Source organism: Cryptotermes secundus, unplaced genomic scaffold (genome assembly GCF_002891405.2).
Source record: "Cryptotermes secundus unplaced genomic scaffold, Csec_1.0 scaffold478, whole genome shotgun sequence".
Taxonomy (NCBI): Eukaryota; Metazoa; Arthropoda; class Insecta; order Blattodea; family Kalotermitidae; genus Cryptotermes; species Cryptotermes secundus.
In genome coordinates this window covers 427,855-447,292 of record NW_019721767.1, presented here as the reverse complement: position 1 = coordinate 447,292, position 19,438 = coordinate 427,855, and the positions used below count along the sequence as shown (strand labels likewise).

Below are 19,438 nucleotides of genomic sequence, written 5' to 3'. Positions count from 1 at the left end.
CATTGAGATCGGGGGTTCGAATCCCACCCAAAGCATTGATGTTTGTCTGCGTTTATTCTGTTTGTGTTGTCCTGTGTAGGTAGCGGCCTTATGTCGAACTGATCCCCCGTCCAAGGAGTTTTACTGACTGTCTAAAAATAAGAAACTGCAGTGAAATAAAGCTTTTAACGGATGCCCTACGCTCCAGGTGGGCGCAGCAGGAATAGACAGCTATGTAGGTAGATGGATGGATTTGGATTTGAATTATGTCAGTACTTGCGTTACACACTGTGAAGAGAGATTAATGATGGAAATGTCGCTCGTCGCTCAATAACTTAAGAACCATATAATTATAAACAAACTCCGTGGCCTGTAGTCCGCAAGCGAACTATACCGACCGAGAGACCGCCGCTTGTCGGCGAAGTTAGTGCCAACTTTTGCGGATAGAGGGTGTCATGTGGTCAGCGCAACGGATCCCCACGGCCATTAATCTCGGTTATGCATGATAACTTGTTCCGTAGAAGGAAAGACAATTAATTACATATATAATACACTATCGAGCTAAGGTGTAGTAACTTAAAAGTAATTCAGACCAAAGATACGGTATAAACTTAAAATAAAAAAGCGATATATCTGAACAAATTATTCTAATATTACATACAATACGACAAGCACATTTGGAGAGATGTTTTGGAATATACCGACTGAGCAACCGCCGCTTTTCGGCGAAGTTAGTGCCAACTTTAGCGGATAGAGTTGACGCGTGGTCAGTGCAACGAATCCCCACGGCCGTTAATTTCGATTTTCTAGACCGGAGCCGCTATTTCCTTGAAATAACTCCTATATTATCCTAACGAGACTGAATGGACCCCGTTCCAGACCCACTATTTCTCAGAAAATCTGGTAGCGCCGGGAATCGAACCCGGACCTCTGACCACTAGACCACAGATGCGGTCGGTATTAGTTCGTTTGTGGACTCAAGCCATGGAGTTTGTTTTTTGTTTGTTTGTTATGGAATATAGTAGGTGACTGATGAATAATTAATTGAAAAGGATCTGGAAGAAAGAATCTGTTGCCTGATCGAAGCATTATCCCGGCGTTTTTCTGGATCGTTGTAAAAAGGAGATTCTCCGTATACAGGGAGGATTCGGCAAAATTCGTAAGCGCCTTGCGGCAAACGGCGCTCCGGACGTCGCGAAGCGCAGAGCTGTAAACCGACCAACAAAGAAAAAAGAAAAAAAAAAGAACTCTCTGTATATGATATTAACTTTCATCTTCCTGACTGCAATTCGAAAACGTAAAAGATAATTTTTACAGAACTCTTTATATCTGTTTTACGTGAATACTTAACAATCTAACTTGGTTTCTCGCATTAAAGTGGGGATATGGCGTTTGCGAACAGGGTGCTGAGGGGAACATTTTGACCTAAGAGAGAGGGAATAGCAAGAGGACGGAGACAACTTGCATAATGAGGAACTTGGTAATTTTAACTCTTCGCCGTATTATTGCGATTGTGATTAGATTAAGGAGGATGAGATACACGGACTATATAGCGCGGATAACATTGAGAAATTCAGTAAGAGCATCTGAAGAGAAGAAAACATTCTTGAGACCTAAGCGTAGATGGAAGGATAGTATTAAAACAGATCTTAAAGAGGTTTTCAGAAATTCTGTATCGCTCTCTGTTGGCTGTTTAACGGAAGAGGGTGGCGCTATGAAAACATTTCACATGGACCATCCTACTAGACATTTCGTTATGTGATCTATACCACATTTCTGTATTCTTATGTATGTAACACTAACGGCAAAACTTGCCTTTTCCAAATTCAGTTTCTATTAATATTTTGTTTATATGAAGGTCACAAGGTAATTAATCCATAAGTTAATAATAAATTTTGGTCTGGCTGACCATAGTCCCTAGTAATTCATGCTTTTATCTATTCTCTGACTATATATTCTGCGTTACGTGTGCCAAGTTTCGCTCAGCTGGGCGCCAATGTATATTTATACCAACGATACTCCTTTCTAGTTGGCCATTTGCTTAATATAAAAATAAAAAACTAACTCATATAATTGGTATTCGTTTTTATTCAGTTTGAAAAAACCTTCTGCAATTACAGAAACACCGCTCTGTTTTACTTAATCTGCTCAGAATTGGGGCCAGACTCCGGGTTACACATTTGTATCTCTGTTAAATCTCGTCTCAATGAAAATATTTCACAGAAATGGATAACAAATGTGAGTTTATTTACTTACCTCGCTATAAATCACTTCGTCACCCATTTTAGAGCATTTAAACTCGTGCGATCGTGAATAGCTGAACTTCGTGTAACTGTTTGAAGGCTAATACAGTGCTACTCCATTACCTAAGGTCAAAGAGACTTCTTCACGACCGTCATGCCCTCTACTGAACACGACTATAACTGCATCATCAGCGAACGATCAGGAATTTGTGATTGCATAGCCTTCAGGTTCCCTGCTTCGAAATTAGAAGCATTGGCTGGTACTTGGTGAATAATACAGTGCGGAAGGATACGTTGCATTGACTGTAGCACATACCAGCATACGAATTGAACACAGTTCACAAAGATTGATCATTTCTCTTCTGACTAACTCATTAGAACAGAATCCTTCTTAAAAAGTTGATAGTCTCTCAGCTAGCCATGAAACGCAACACCTTTTATTGAGCCTGATCTTTCATTACAGTCTTCATAAGAATCCCCTACTGGTTCTGATCCTGAGCCAAATGAATCCAGTCCACATCATGACATACTGTTTCCCTTGGACCAATTTTAATATTATTCCCACATGTGTTTCTGTGTAACCCAAGTGGTCTCTTCACTTCAGATTATCCGACCGAAATGATATATTTCTCGTCACTATCATGCATGCTAAATGCCCCACGCATCTCATCCTCCTTTATTTGACCAGCCGAACTATATTTGGTGCCGGTCACGGTAGCCGAGCTGTCTAAAGCAAGCACTGTCTTCGCTCCCTCGGAAGCCGGGATCGTGGGTTCGAATCCCACTCAGGGCATGGATGTTTGTGTGCGTTTTTCTGTGTTTGTTTACAGGTAGAGGCCTTGCGACGAGCTGATCATTCGCCCAAGGAGTCCTGCCGTATGTGTAAGATCTAGTAAACCGAAGTGAAACGGAGAGTTTCATGGAAGTAGGCCTAGGCCCAAAATTGGGGCTGTGGCGCCACAGAAAAAAAACTATATTTTGTGTTGAGTTAAAATTATAAACCTGCTCGTCATGTAATCATTAGCCGTCATTAAGCAAAAATATACTTCGCTGTCAAAATTTTTTTATTTTTCGTTTTTCTAAAACTGTGGTCTAATAAAAGTTGCATTCGATAGACGTTCGAGTTATTCCTATCTCAGAAATTCGAACGGCTGCTCTGTCAGTATTGTTTATAAGAAAGTATAAAGTTAATGTTGTCGCGCCCGTGGCAAGTTGTTCATACGGATTTTCACGAAAATATGTTTCAGCGTCTGTAATGACTAATGAGCATGACAATTACGAGTAGAATAAGATCGGGCACACGTAGCTCCAAAGTTCGAAAGGAACCTGACACAACCAGGAATGGACGTTCATAAACGATCCAGGATGGAGGACAAGATGGCGGGGAATGTGGCACACATGTGACAGATGATAAGTGCATATATAATTTTAGTCGGAAAGTTTAAAGGGAAGCAGGACCGAATTTAGAGTTGCGGGGGCCCCAGGGCAGTCAAAATGTGAAGGCCCCAGTCAGTAACAAAAGATTTGGGTTTTGACAGTTCTTCTGTTTTTCATATTTATTATAGAAATATGAACAAACTTTTCGTGATTTTAGAGAAGCAAATGTATTAGTGAAGTCCATGGATTCTAGTTTTATTTTGTGGATGCCCAAGGGCGACGGCCACTGTCGCTTTCACTTAAAATTTTCCATGAAAAAACGGCAAACTGAGACACCTAATCATAAATTGGAAGATAATAATAAGAAATATGTGAGGGCATGGTCTCGAATAAACTGGCTCATGTTGAAATCGAGTGGCGAACTCTTGTGAACAAGCCTTTGTGTTCCATAACAGACGGGGAATTTTTTGACAAAGTCAAAGACTGTTAGTTTATAAAAACACCTATGCTTCATGGAGTTAATTACTTTTGTGTAAAGAAATCCCCAAAATAAATATGAAACCCCCTTTCAGGCCAAGTATCTGGAAGGAAGCAATTGTAGCCTTAATTAGATGTACTGTACCTGAATTTGCCTGGCGGTACTGTGGAACATCACGAAAATCTCAGTCGGCATCGTCAATGTCCAGGCCGAGAATCGAACCGGGAATCTACCGAATGCAAACCAGAAACAATTAACTTCAGCTTGAGTCGTCTTTCTTGGTTAATAGTTTTTGTTCGAATTTAATATTCGTACTTGCTAATCAGTTATGACGCTAGTTAATGTGAAACTCAAACTAGAATTATGTAATTTCTTAGTAGCTGCTCATTGTGCAAACATAAATTACTACAAGATTATGACATATCATAAGATCTAGTGATATCGTGACGTGTATACCCATTGCTAGGCAACGACTAGCTAAACACGCCTCAACAATAGAGATCCTGTTTTCTATGCGGTCCGCGCCGCGACCGTTGCTATGGAATGGTTACTCTTATAAACCCTCAATCGGATAGCGGAAAACTCTCATCTCTTCACTGTTGCATAATTGCCGTATTTACAGGCGTTGCTGGGGAACGTTGCCGAGAGTTGTTTATTGCTGCGTAGTAACCGCAGTGTCCCCTGTTACGTACTGCGGGAAGTGCTGTTACGTCACCGAGGGGGAGGGGGACGGAGTGTTGACTGACCTGTTACCGTAGCAGCGGCAGTTGCTCCGAAGATGTTACGTCACCGCTGGAGGGGAGGGGTATTTACCGAGCGTTGCCCCGTCCACGTCACAATACGTTAATTTCAATATGGGTCATTACTTTGAAGCGTCAGTCCATCTGTCCATCCGTCTGTACGAGCAGCCGGTGAGCGCTAGGAGGCCCAGATGAGCCAAGCGGTGTCCGAATCTCGCAACCCAAGGGGCAATGTATTTCTAACACAGGGAGTAAGGTGTTCAGCCGCATGTCACAGGTTGGCGCAGCCCCTACGTTTAAAATGGTCGTGTCGGCACAAAATGAGCCTATAATTTTTTAAACATGAGGTAGTTTGTGATAAAAGACTCTTAAATTGTGGTAATTTAAATAAGAACACGCGTCCCCCACCCGTTTCCTGAAGCATAGGCATGGGGGGAATACATTTTGTTAGGACCTAGTTGCTCCTGTTCAGACTGTCACGGACCGCCGCTGCAGTTAAGGACAGTTTTGTTTAAGTGATTTTTTTTTACTAAATCCAGTATTATTTTCGTGACCTCGCGTTCCACCCTGCCGACCGTTATTTGCAGTGGTTTAGAAACGATGCTTTGATTGTTTAAAGGGAGTTTTAATCATATAAATCGTATCCTGCTTCAGTGAATGTTCTAAAGCGAGAATATGTTTTAGTCGTGGAGAGAAAAAGAGTTAAACTTACTTTGTTATTAAATTATTCACGGAAAACATAACATTTTCTAAAAGTAAACTTAGAATATGTTTAGTGTTATGTTTAAGAATGATATTAAAATAGAACTTACAGAAATAGGGCATGATGTTATTTTGACCTAGAACGGGGTCTCGTGAACTTTGTGAACACGGTAATGTGCAGCCCTTCCGCGTTTCCTAACAGGCAACAAATTGCTTGCATGACTCAGCGGCCATTAGCTTCTGCAGCAGTCCTTTGCAACATGGCGTTATTCACCATTAGTGATCCGTGATCTTTACTATTCACACGGTTCACGCTAGGCTTGTGATTGCAATGACTTGTCTGTACCCTTTGGTAACGGTGAGCAGGGGAAGTATTATCAGAATGTGCTATGGTTAGTTTCCGCAGGTCGTCATATCAGTCATACACTTTCAACATGGCGGTGAATGTGTATGTGAGTGTGTCTGGCCCTGCGTTGTCATTCTTGCTTTACGAAAATGTGAGAAGTTTAAGTGATCAGGTAACTATAAATAAGGCTGTTATGTATATGATACTGTGTACAAGATATCGTCGTGATTGTGGTAGAACTCTGTATCTCCTGTCGTAAAGTCAGCCCATCCCAGGTAGCAAGTCTTACATTATTATATGTATTTACAGGAAGGATTTCTACTAGGAGAAGTTGTAAGTCATGTTACCGATACTATAAGTGATTCCCAGATACGTGGGGAGAAAATGGAGACTATAATAAGTGAGTACATGAGTAAATTGAGAAGTTGGGGATTTTCTAGTATAACTTAGCAGTCCAACAAGGACTTCCCATTACACTGTATTTTCTTAGCATAACCGTACTATTTTCTTGTTTCGAATACTAAGTTACGTTTTAGTGACTGTGCCTGGTAGAAGATTATATTTAATAAATGGACTGTATCATTTGAAAGATATTTTTGTTTTGATTATGAAATCCTGTTTACTGTTACATATTAGAATGTATTAATGTGAAGAAATACCCAATAAAACCAGGCCAGATAATTCAAGAGTAGAGTGTTCAGTTGAGCCTGAAGGTGTGCTGCTTATGATAGTGCACTGGTAGATACTGTGCGGCCATAGAGGCAACAGTACTAAAAATGACTGAACAACTGTTAGAATTTACCCCTTTCTGTCTTCAGTCATACCTTGCTTTATGTAAGTAAGTTTTGCTACATTCTGAAGTTCTGAAGCAGGTCAGTATATTTCATACATATTGATCCAGATTCATGGTTGGCTGAAAAGTTCATCTGTCAGTAATTTGCCATGCACATGCAGAACAGCACATCATTTTGTGTGCTGTATTATGTACTTACTCCTTGGACCTATCCTCCTCCAGGAACCGTCGGCCCCATTCTTCTCTCTCTCTCTCTCTCTCTCTTGTTTTGTGAAGAGGGGTTATTAGCTTCATGCCCAATCCCCCATCTAGAGTTCCAGGGGTTAGTTTTAGTATGGCCCCTACTCTTTGACCTAACTAGCATAGGTGACCCTACCAGAAAATTACAGCCCTCTTAGAGAAACTTTCTGGGTGATTGGGCCTTGCAGACCATGCCACCATATTGAGGTAGGAGCTCAGGGGAGGATGCAGGGAATGGCATGAGGATTCTCTTCACTCCATATTCATATATTTTGCATATTGTATGACCATTAAGCTAAGGGTTCATCAATTATGAACAGCAGTGTTGAATCCATGACTCCATCGTGCACATTTTACAGCAACTAGTTTCAAAAGTGAATTCCTTCACCATGGTCGGTTGCTTAAACTTGTACACCAACATTATTTTATACAGGAAAATTGCAATTAATTTTTTTTTTTTTAGTTTTGAATGCATTTCCCAGTGAAACACCAGTTTCTTGTGCCAGGCATTTTAATGGTTTGCAAGGACTAATCTCTTACTGTTCATGAATACATTACACCTTTTCTTCAGTCCTGAATCATTTCTTTTTATCGCAAAATGAACCCATGATCTGCCACTATTTGACAAGCTGTGGGAACTTCCTTCCTTTAGATTTTATTTTGTTAAAGTAAACTGAAAATAAAGTTAAAAGGTTTGGATAGAAGCAAAGATGTCCCCGAGCTTCATTAAGCAGCATTCCATGAAGACATGTGGGAGAGTGGAGGTATAAACTGCACATTCTTAATCCTGCCACTAGATGAAGGTAAGTGGTCAGCTTAGAGCTCCCACTTCTTTATCTATAGTGAAAGGGCTCCTGGTACCCATTGCATAGGAAGCTGGATATACAATGGAGTCAATTTCTATGCTTTGGAAAACAGAAAAATCCCTTGCCTCTTCCAGGAATTGAACACTGGTTCTTTGGTCATCCAGCCTGTAGCTTAGCTATAAAAGTCAGTGTTTGATAGTATATATTATTGGAACAGTAATGAAATTCAGAACTGAAAATACAGCAGAATCTTTATTCATGGCTGTACAAATCAAACTGTATGTTGACTGCCTGAATGACTCATCATCACATTGGAGAGTCACATGGTAATTGTCAGCCGGAACATCCCCTGCAATCACTCTGTTGTTACATGTCTCTCATTGGAGCTTTGTATTTGCATAAGATGCGTGATACATACCCCAGTATTGTACTGTGTCATACTTTGACATAATGTATTGTAACATAACTTACTACAGCATAGCTCAATTGACTCCTGAGGAATTTGAAATTTATTACTAATATGTAACATTTTAATTTTTTAAGTGGAATTTTTAGCCAGAAGGTTCAGATATGGCAAATTTGTTGATTGGGCAATACAAATCAGTTACAGTGTAATAAATTATAGCAGTTTTAGAGTGACATTTATTTAGGCTATCATTTATGTAGTGTGTGATAAACTCACGGTTATCATCAACATTGTTGGACTGTGGAATTGTCAAAGAGGCAGTTAGATTTGGTAGTTTGTTTATTTATTTTATTCATCAGTAATCTATCATACAACAGGCCCACAGTCTCTTCCAAAACAGTTCCTCCACTTCATGTGATCTAGAGCTTTCTCCTTCAAATAAAAATATCCTCTTCTGTCCCCAAGGTCATCCATCATCTTCTTGCGTCTTTTTCCTCGTCTGGTCGCATACATGGTATCTCTGTTTTTGGAAAGAGACTATCCAGTGTAGTGTATTTAATCTTTATCATACATGTGTGGTATGAGTGCCAATACACGGGTTCATTCTGCAGGCCTAGCCTTGGATTTTTTAAAATTTATCCCATTACCAGCAAGTGTATATCTGGCTGTCTTAACCATAGTAGTGGGAGATTTAAATCTGACTGAGAAAGTTTAACCATGCTGTGAGTCGCTCAAACCGTGCAGTATCATATGGTAGGATGGTTACTGAATAATGAATTGGTAAGGATGTGGAAAGAAACAGTAATGGCCAAATTGGAGATGCTGTCCCAGCATTTTTCTGGAGGGACTAAGGACAATTATGAACAAGCACAGTAAGGATAGCTGGTGTCTGGGCCAACAACCCAGGACCTTCTGAATTCAGAATAGGAGAGTTTGCCATATGACTGAAATGTTTGGTCATTTTGTGTGTGAAGTAGAAGCCAAACATGTTTATTATTGTTGCAGTGCATGCAGTTTAAAACTTGCATGAAACTGTGCATTCATATGATGGTCTCCTTCTTTAGTGTTAGTGTTAATCATAACTTCTTTGTACTGGAGATGTGTGGTTGTTATTTAAAAGATGTTTGGATTTTGTGTTGCTCTTGATTGATTAGTTATAGAACATGTTTCATATTGCATCAGTGGTGCCAATGTGTGAGGAATCATTATAAACCAACGTTGCTCCTTCAAGGAGAGTCATGGAGAGAATGGAAGAAGAACCTCGTCTTAGTTATGTGTAATATAAGCATTTTACTCATAACTGTGTTATTTCCTGAGATGCAAAGAAAACAAAAATCATGTTGTTTTTTAAACTTTATCCTATTTCATACCATAGAAGAAGATAAGTTGCTGAGGTTTATAATTATTTATTACTTTTGCCAGCTAGTATATACAGATGGAAGCATATGGAGTACAGAGCTCACATCATTATTTGTAACCCTATCACATAGGTTGTTTATTTCAGTGATGTTTAGGTTTCTGTTGGCTAAGAATGGTTTTCTAACAATTCTTCGCTGGTAAGGGCTTAACATTTTAGAGCCATTTTAGATTACTGTGCTACTCGGAAGAAAATTTCTTGGAATCATTATTTGATTCAATAGAACTAACAGATGAACTACTGATCAGATCTTTTGCATTTGCCAGATACTGGAGGAGCATACAATGAGATGGTACAGCAGCTATTTGTAGACTTTGAGAAAGCATATGATTCAGTTAGGAGGGAAGTATTGTACAATATTCTGATAGAGTTTGGGCTATCCATGAAACTAGTTAGGCTGATTAAAATGTGTTTAAATGAAACACATGTTAAAATATGTATAGGTAAACATTTTGTCTGATAATTTTCCTATCCAGAGTGGTCTGAAACAAGGAGATACTTTATCACCACTCCTTTTCAACTTTGCTTTAGAATATGCCATTGAGAATGTTCAGAAAAACCAGGTGAGATTGAAATTAAATGGGAAATATCAGCTGCTGGTGTATGTTGATGGGAATCTACAGGGTGATAACATAGATACCATAAAGAAAAACAGCAATTTTAATTGATGCTAGTAAGGAGGTTGGTCTAGAAGTAAACACAGAGAAAACTAAGTATATGTTACTGTCTTGTCACCAGAATGCAGGGCAAAATCATGACATAAAGATAGCTAACAGATGTTTTGAAAATGTGGCACAGTTCAGATATTTTGGGATGACAGTAATAAATCGAAATTTGATTCAGGAGGAAATTAAGAGGAGATTGAAGTTGTGTAATACTTGCTACCATTCAGTCGAGAAGGTTTTTTCTTCTCATTTGCTGCCTAAAAACGAAAAAAATTATAATATACAGAACTAGTTGTTACTTGTGGTCCTGTTTGGGTGTGAAACTTGGTCTCTGACATTAAGGGACCATAGACAGAGCGAGTTTGAGAACAGGGTGTTGAGGAGAATATTTAGACCAAAGAGAGATGAAGTGATAGGAGGTTGGGGAAAACTGCATAATGAGGGGTCTCATAAGTCGTACTTTTTGCCATGTATAAGAATGATTAAGTCAAGAAGAATGAGATGGTCTGGGCATGTAGCTTAGATGGTGGAGAAGAGGAAAGCTTCTAGGGTAGTGGTGGTAAAGCCAGAAGGAAAGAGACCATTAGGAAGACCAAGATGTAGGTGGGTTGATAATATTAAAACGGATCTTAGATCAGATGAGATAGAATGGATTGGATTGATCTGGCCCAGGATAGGGACCGGTTGAGTGCTGTTGTGAGGACAGTAATTAATGCTCAGGTTCCATAAATTACTGGGAAGTTCTTGAGTAGCTACACAATTGGCGGCTTCTCAAGAAGGGCTGAGCCCCATGAAGTTAGTTAGCACTTACATAACTAAGTTTAAATACATGATTTATTTTATCCGTCTTCTAGTGCATACATTTATTTATCCCCTCTTCTCACTTTCACTACATGTTTCGGCACAAATGTGCCATCTTCAGGTGCTGATCCAAATAAATCTTTATCATATATACTGACAAATGTCAAGTGTTAAAATACTAAAACTGTACAGTATTTAGTATTTTAACACTTGACATTTGTCAGTATATATGATAAATATATATTTTAGTTATTTTAGTATGTAAAGACAAGGCATGCAATGAATTAGTTTGTCGTGGATTGGATCAGCACCTGAAGATGGCACATTTGTGCCGAAACATGTAGTGAGAGTGAAAAGAGGGGATAAATAAATGTATGCACTAGAAGACGGATAAAATAAATCATGGACTTAAATCAGTGCAACAGGACGCAAAAATATAACATTAAGTTTAAATATCCAGATATGTATCCTTGTGGATGCATATTATTGAAATAGACACTCCAGGAACAGTCTGTACAATTTCTACTGAGGCTGAGGAAGGAAGCCTCATGGAAGCCTCTCTCTGCATGTCCCTTGAGATGTTATGCTTTTCTGTCCAATTATCTAGCCATTCTCTTAATGCAAATGATAGAAATGATAACCACGTGATAACCTTTAACATGGGCAGAGGGGGCTGGAGTTGTGTGCATTAGTAGGCAGAGACTGGGAAGCCTCAAGTGTCATCATCCCCACCTTTTTCTGTGAATTTAGTGTAATTATTTTAACAATTTAAACAAGTAGCTGTACATCCATGCAACATACTATGGGAAACCAGATCTTTAGGGGTTTTTATTAAGTATGAGTACATATTATTTATTCATGTATTTCAGTTCATTTGATGCATTCAGTTATATGATCCAGCAAACAGAGTAGCTTGTCACAGTGTCTCATCCAGTCATTGCATTACTTTGGCCATACTGTACACTCTTGGTTTGATTGGTTTTCAAGCTGTTTTGTTATTGCTTCAGCAGAATAGAAAATATAGTGTTGACTGTGTTCTGTCTTAATTGTGTCATTTGGATATAATGGTGAATCCAGCCGTGTATTCGGGAAAAATTATGGACCATTTCCAGGTGGTAATCTAATCTCATGCTGACTTGTAGTCTGTAGTTGTTTGCTACAGTTGTGAGTTAGGGTTACATGGAATTCACAGCTGTTTTTAAACTGTTTAATTCAAAGAATTAATACAGAATGTTACACACTATATTAGCACAAAGATGGATATAAGTTACCACTTGCATACAAGAATGAAGCTGTGCTCCCCTTATTTTTTTCACCATATAATCACGTGTGGAGGTGGGGTCGAATACCTCCACCGTAGCCCTGTGAGTCGTATGAGGCGACAAAGAGGGAAGTCTCGAATCATAGACAGTAAAATATGGTCGCTAGTCCCACAGGACTCGGGCCCGAGAATAACTGCGCTGGCTAGGGCCAGCAGCCATTGTAAACGACAGACCCGTCTTCTAGTCTGAGAGAGTGCCCCACATCAACAAACCCGCAGCTGTCTGACAGTAATAAAGATCTGGTTGTAAGCCCCAGATGGGTGCTCGGCACCAAGAGAGACTGGCCGACTGACCGTCGGTCGTAACGTAAGACTCGACTTGACTCGCTGTAGATAAGAATCCAGGAGACAGAATACACAGAAGACAAACATAACCCAGAAGAAGTCAGAAATGAAGTCTTTAGTTTATGTGGTATTATCATTGTTCGTATTTGCGAAGTGTTATGGCGTGACCAGAGTGGTTTGAACGGCTGTTGTACTGCGATGTGGAAAGCAAATGGAAAAACTACCACATTATCACTTTTCCTGGATAGTCTCTTTCCAAAAACAGAGACACCATGTATGCGAACCAGAAGACGAGGAAGAAGACGTAAGAAGATGCTGGATGACCTTGGGGACAGAAGAGGATATTTTTAATTGAAGGCGAAAGCTCTAGATCGCATTAAGTGGAGGAACTGTTTGCGAAGAGACTGTGGACCTGTCGTCTGACAGATTACTGATGAATGAATGAATAAGTGCATTTTGCTTAAATTAATTATCAATCGTTATAAATAATGATTGGTTACACAGGTTTAAAGAGGATCTTGCACATAACATTGGCCATGACAATTACAACAGCTTATGACAGAGACTATCGCTGGTAGATCTGCCAGCTAGGAGATTTAGTACAGTTTGCAACTAGCATGTGCTGTGTTGTGTCAGCATACTGTGTTATCGTAATCCCAGAGCAACATAATTTTATTATGTAGAGAGAGAAGGCTTTTTCTTTTTCTGAGATAGTGTTAGTGCTTCAGATGTGCAGGAAGATTTGAAACAGAAATAAAATATTTTTACCTTATAGAAGAATATTTGAGCTGTATTTCAATTATAGGATAGTGGTATCATCTTTAAACATGTACATGGAATTTTCCTTTACATAAGCACTAACTGTATGTACATAAATATTCCCAATTTTCAGTTTGGATTGAATTTTATGTTGCTGTATATGTAATGAATTTCTGATTCTTTTGTTGTAGGTGTAAATTCTTTGATGCCAATTCCAAGTACAGTGGCATTTTGCAGTGGTATTGGGAAAGTTAATCATGATAAACTAAAGGAGTTTCTGAAGGAAAAAGAAAAAGTAGGTTATTGAAATCCTTACACTTATGTAATTGGTATGTTGTGTGTAATTGCCTTAGTTGTTTAAACAGTCTGTCAGATCAAAGATATCTCGTGTGTTCTTGATGTTTTTTCAGTCTTCATTCATTGTATACAGTAGGGGTCACCCATATTTTTATGGGTGACAGGCAACATTAAGAAAGTTATAATGTAGTATATAGCAGGCACTGTGTGAATAAAGAAATATGAAAGAGCCAGTTGAAATAATTAGTTTATGGATAACTATCCACTTCATGTTTTCACATCATGACATTTTCCAAAACTTTATTTTGGCACACACTATCACACAAAGAATATGTAATGAATGCTAAGTGATATCTCATAAAATTTCAGCATTATTTACTTCCAAAAATGTAAATAATGTGATGCTAGTAATATAATGTTACACCTGAACACAATCTAAACATTTAAAAGTCCTTGGAACAGGAAAAATTTGGTTCATAGAACACTTATGATATTAAGAAATAATTATGCATATTTTATAATTTACATATGCAGACAAACTCTTTGTGAAACACCAAGGTGTCCACAGGCAATGATTGACAGTCTGTGGTATGCTTAAAATTTCCATACAAGGAGATTTTGTGGACCTATCTTTGAACATATATATATATATGCAATACTTCTATGCCATTTTGGCCAGCCAGTGTTGCCATGTTACTTGAAAGCTGAAGTAAATACCTCAGTAAATAACATAAACCAATTAAGCAATTCATGAAGGATGAGAAGAGTGTGGGCATGAATGAAGGAGAAGAGAAATTGATGCAAAATACTACTCAGACTACCTGAAGATGATGATGCCACCTGAAAGATCTAGGCATACATATTAGGGTAATGTTAAAGTGGATGCTAAGGAAACTGTGACATGAAGAAAACTGCTTTCTTCATAGTCACCGTCATGAAAGCCTCAAATCTTACAAACTGTGACATGTTGACTGAATTCGTCTGTCTCAGGATAGGTTTTAATGGCAGGCTGTTATGAACACAATAATTCATCTATGGGTTCAGTAAAAGGCAGGGTATTTCAGGGCTAAGCTGAGTGACCATTAGTTTCTGAAGGACGCTGCTTTGTGTAGTTAGTGACAGTCACATACATAGTGCATAATTGTGTCAAAGCTATTTTTGGATGTGATTGTGAAGACTGGAGTTTTACAGTTGTAATTTTAAGATGTGTGGAGAGGACATAAAAGTAACCAAGAGCTTCTGCATCTCTGTTTCTCCACCACAAACACCAGCACCTATTCCTCTTCCTCCTCTTACCCCCTTTCTGATACCGTTGTATATTTTTACTTTCCTTCAATTTTAGATCGTTTTTCACACTGTCAGATAATTATGTATTACCAAAACTGATTCCTAATTCTGTCTGTGTACGACACAGACATTTGACACATTTGGCCCTTGTTTATCGCAGAGCCTTTCCTTTTTCACTTAGGTGTGGGTGGCTAGAAGAGAAAAGTTTTTGTACATAATCTCAGTATTGGGAAATAGAAATTTGAATTTGTAAACTTTTCCTGAAAGATGGCCTGTTCATTTATGATATATTTTGTCCCTTTTTAGAAAGTGGTTGGGTGGTACAGTTTCCGACGTAACTCTGTACTTAGCCCACATCTTCGAGAAAAGCTTCTACATAAAGAACTTTGTTCATCATTGTCTCATCTCTCATCGGAACACTTCACTTTGTGTCTCCTTAACACTTCAGTGTCCAGTCCAGGTTCGACCCATGTGTTTAACCATAAATTCATGCGCCACCGCCATAGGTAAGTGAAAAATATTAAGGCGTGTAGTAATGAGAAGGATTTCTGTATAGCTATCATAGGGCTCCAGTTTATCATGTAAGGCTGTAAAAACCTGCTCTCTCACCTGGCATTTGTGTGAATTAACACACTAAGTATAAAATATTTATATGAAACATATTTTGAGAGTGGGAAAATGAGGTATGTTAAGTGGCTAATAGATGATCTGTCTGTTTTTATAAGTTCATTTAACATTTCTGTCAGTGTCGAGACTATATAGCATCGAGAGTTGAGTTTATGCAGTCTTAGTGTTTGATATCTGTGTGTAAAAAAAGTAAAGCTATTCGTGTAACAGGCCCTGAAGGTCCATAGAGTTGTGAGATGTTGAGGGGCCCACATTATCTAGACAGTCTGCTCAAAGATGGCAGTAAGTTTGTTAGCCCTGCACACCAGCCGTGCTTTACTCCCCAGGAAAATTATTTAATCACGTGGTAGTGTAGTTGGTTGAGGCACTATGCTACAAACCAGAAGGTCGCGGGTTCAAGTCCCGATGAGGTCATTGGATTTTTTCAATGGACCTAATCCTTCCAGCCCACTATGGCCCTGGGCTTGACTCAGCCTCTAACAGAATTGAGTACCAGGATATCTGTGTGAACCATAGTGATAAGTATCTAGAGCAGAGCATTTCATAATTCCTTGGAAATATATCACTGTCAGTTATCCAGTCTTTATATCCTCAAGAATGATGTATGTGTAGGTACTGTTAGGTTATCAGGAAGGTGATTTTAATATAGAACTAAAGCATATCTTAGGAATGTAGCTGGAGAAGAAATCCGTGTACAGATTGGTCTTCACCATACAAAGACAGCTCACTCAGTGTGACTGGATGACCAGGAATTGTTTCCAATCAGGGGAACAGATTTTTCTGTTTGCCAGCATATCCAGATGAGAACTGGGGTCTACTCGGCCGTCTATCCAGTGGGTATCAGGAATTAAAGTACCTGGTGTAATGAAGCTGATTGATCACCTCCATCAAGTGCTGATGTTATGAATGCACTTTCCCAGATGTCTTCATGCCATGGTGCCATGGATTTCTCAATTCACTTAATCCTTCGAGCCACACTATGGCCCTTGGGTTGACTCAGCCTCTAACAGAAATGAGTGCCATGAATCTTGCTGGGGGTAAAGGGTGGCCGGCACATAAGGCCAACAACCTCACCACCATCTGTGAGCCGATTTTCTAGAAAATGTGGGATCCTCGACGTCTCACAAACCTGTGGACCTCCACATCCTAAATGGATAGCTTTAGTTCTTTGCAATGTTAAGTTCTGCTTATGTTATTTAAGAGCAACCAGGTGGCATGTTCCATTACTCAAGGGTAGTGTGTATCGTGACTAGCAGAGTTGCTCTTGAGTTGTTGCTGAACCATGAAGATTGCCATAATTTTTATTTTGAAGTTTGTGAAGAGGAAAATTCTCACTATATGGCTGGATTCATTTAGTTCACTGAGCGTTCAGAGGCCATCATGGTTACCAAAACTATAGCTGGAGGCCTTTATCATGAACATATTATGTTATTTAACAGCACTAATGATTATTTTCATTCACCACTTAACCCTTCCCAAGTGGACACCACATATATCTGAGGCTGATTGTTGCCCTATGCACAGAAATTATATATATCGAAAATTTATACAGAATTTATTTTTATTACTGTCTCTAGCCTAAGAAGTTATCATGTCTGTACTGACAGGTGCCATACACCACCACAGTTGCTAGCGAGCTGCTTGGTATGGACGTGATGAAAGGCACAGCATTGGTGTCGAGAAAAGAAAGGCTTGAACATCTAATAAAAGAGCAAAATTGAGAAAATGAGGCAAGGGGATGCGTTGTCATTCAGAAACAGTGGAGAGTCTGGTTTAGCATGGGAGGACAATTGTTTGTTTACAGTACTCACTACTGTTCACACAGGGAGTAGAAATGAGGTGACAGAAGTGCCTTCTGAATGTCCAAACTAACCTCCTTAAATGAAACCAAGTATCCTGTTAGATTACGCTGAACATACAGGAGGGAATGACTGCAGTGCCCACTGTGTTGCCCCTTATCAGTTCATGAAGGGGATGAAGAAGTTGTGCAGGGAAATGTTCTTCTGGTTCCTGGATGTGAGGGCTTTGAATTCATAGTATCATGTTTTAGTGACTAAGCACAGGGTTTGGATTGGTAACTGAATTTATTGAACACTTATAACTCATAACCACAAGTAGCTGTAACAGTCTTACTACTTTAAACAAGGATCACTGTAATTACAGAGCATGTAAAGTCTTCTATGGCTTCATTAATTGTTGCCTGGTAATGGCTTCTAACAACGGATATTCTTCAGCTTCCATGCTTATATCCTTACTTGCTGGTGACTTTCTCACAACTAACGTGCCTTGTTTTTCTTCGCTGTATAGCCTTGGCGTGGACTGCATAAGAAACACCGATTCTAACAGTTCCTCTGTTGTTGCATGATTTTTCAAGTTGACTGTTGCCTAGTGTTAGCCCATGTGTTTGTTGATGTGGGTGAGTGCTTACCATCTGTTGGCTAGCAACTGTGGTTCATCTGGCTCTGGTGTTCCACCTTTCAGCCAGTATGTCACAATATTTCCTGTCTCTCTTGGGCCAGGAGTGATATAGTAACGCACAGGAAGTTGAGGCAGTGTCTTGTGGAATCCATAGTGCTTGAAATATTGACTACCAGTGCAAGAACACCAAAGGCTAAACAAGGCAGACCATCTGCTGATCTGCACAGTGACAGGCTAAATGGTGAGCCTAATTTTAATGACAGGTGACAGGGTCTTTCAGGTGTAAGGCAAAGAAATTGCTGGTAGAGACAGTGTTTCTGCAAGGCCTATGTTAAAAGGTGTTCTTATGCCTGGAAAGGTGCTTGGTACACAGCCAGAAACTTGTAAAGATTTTGTAAATAATGAAATTCTTTAGATGGAGGTAGTATGTTCCCCTCTAACATTGATATCCATCTACAAGACTTATGGTATCATGACCCAGAAGTCCTCAGTTTCAGCTTATGAACATGTAGTGTGTAAATCAGAATTAGTGCTAGTAATGACATATGGTGTGATGAAATATTCATTCATTCATCAGTAATCTGTCAGACGACAGGTCCACAGTCTCTTCCAAAACAGTTCCTCCACTTAATGCGATCAGAGCTTTCTCCTTCAAATGAGAATATCCTCTTCTGTCCCCAAGGTTGTCCAGCATCTTCCTCGTCTTCTTGTCACTTCTATCCGCCCATCTGTCTTTCCTTCAGTAACTTCTTTTAGAAGGCAGTTACTGCGTAAGATATGACCAATCCAATTAGCCTTCTGTTTTCTTATTTAGTGTAGGATATTCCTCTGCTCACTGACTCTAAATAACACTTCTTCATTTCTTACATAATCGGTCCAACTGATCTTCTCCACCCTTCTCCAACACCACATGTCGAAGCTTTCCAGGTGTTTCTGATCTGCTGCCCTAAGTGTCCAAGTTTTAGCCCCATACAATACAAGTTGAACAAAATTGGTGATAAACAGCATCCTTGTTGAACTCCTCTTTCAGTCTTCACACTTCTTGTCTCCCCTCTGTCCAGTCACACTCTAACTTTCTGATCCATATACAATTTACTGATCAATCTTCTTTCCTGCCAGTTGATACCTGTTTCCTTTAGGATCTGCATTAATTTGGTCCAATTTACACAGTCAAATGCCTTCTGCCAGTCTATAAAGCAAGCACACAGTTCTTCATCTATCTCCAAAGTTCGTTCTGCTATAATTCTCCTCATCCCAATTGCATCCTTGGTTCCTTTTCCTCTTATAAATCCAAACTGATCCTCTCCAAGTATATCCTCTATTTTCCTTTCAATTCTACTTTTAAGTATCTTTGCTATTATCTTTGCTGCATGTGCAATAAGGCTTATTGTGCGATGGTCGCTGCATTTTGTAGCTTTTGTCTTTTTCTTTAAGGCACTCATTGTCACTTC

At 39.3% G+C, this 19,438-nt stretch overlaps 2 protein-coding genes across 3 annotated transcripts in view; one reads left to right on the top strand and one right to left on the bottom strand.

Moving 5' to 3' along the window:
• Positions 1 to 5,717, bottom strand: part of LOC111875692 (hexokinase type 2) — a 121,431-nt gene extending 115,714 nt beyond the window's left edge. The window contains exons 1-2 of one of the 2 annotated variants that reach the window (XM_023872133.2): positions 5,630 to 5,717; positions 4,222 to 4,306 (exon numbers count right to left, since the gene is read on the bottom strand). In XM_023872133.2, the coding sequence (XP_023727901.1) occupies positions 4,222 to 4,272 (51 nt within the window). In that variant the 5' untranslated portion in view covers positions 4,273 to 4,306; positions 5,630 to 5,717. Of the gene's footprint in view, positions 1 to 2,235; positions 2,391 to 4,221; positions 4,307 to 5,629 lie in introns of those variants that run through there. The other variant, XM_023872137.2, reaches the window with a different exon arrangement.
• A 75-nt stretch (positions 5,718 to 5,792) lies between these two features.
• The window catches only part of LOC111875693 (BRISC complex subunit FAM175B), a 25,827-nt gene continuing 12,181 nt past the window's right edge, over positions 5,793 to 19,438 (top strand). Inside the window, exons 1-4 of the mRNA XM_023872138.2 lie at positions 5,793 to 6,037; positions 6,175 to 6,265; positions 13,550 to 13,653; positions 15,249 to 15,448. Of these exons, the coding sequence (XP_023727906.1) occupies positions 5,909 to 6,037; positions 6,175 to 6,265; positions 13,550 to 13,653; positions 15,249 to 15,448 (524 nt within the window). The 5' untranslated portion in view covers positions 5,793 to 5,908. The remainder of the gene's footprint in view (positions 6,038 to 6,174; positions 6,266 to 13,549; positions 13,654 to 15,248; positions 15,449 to 19,438) is intronic.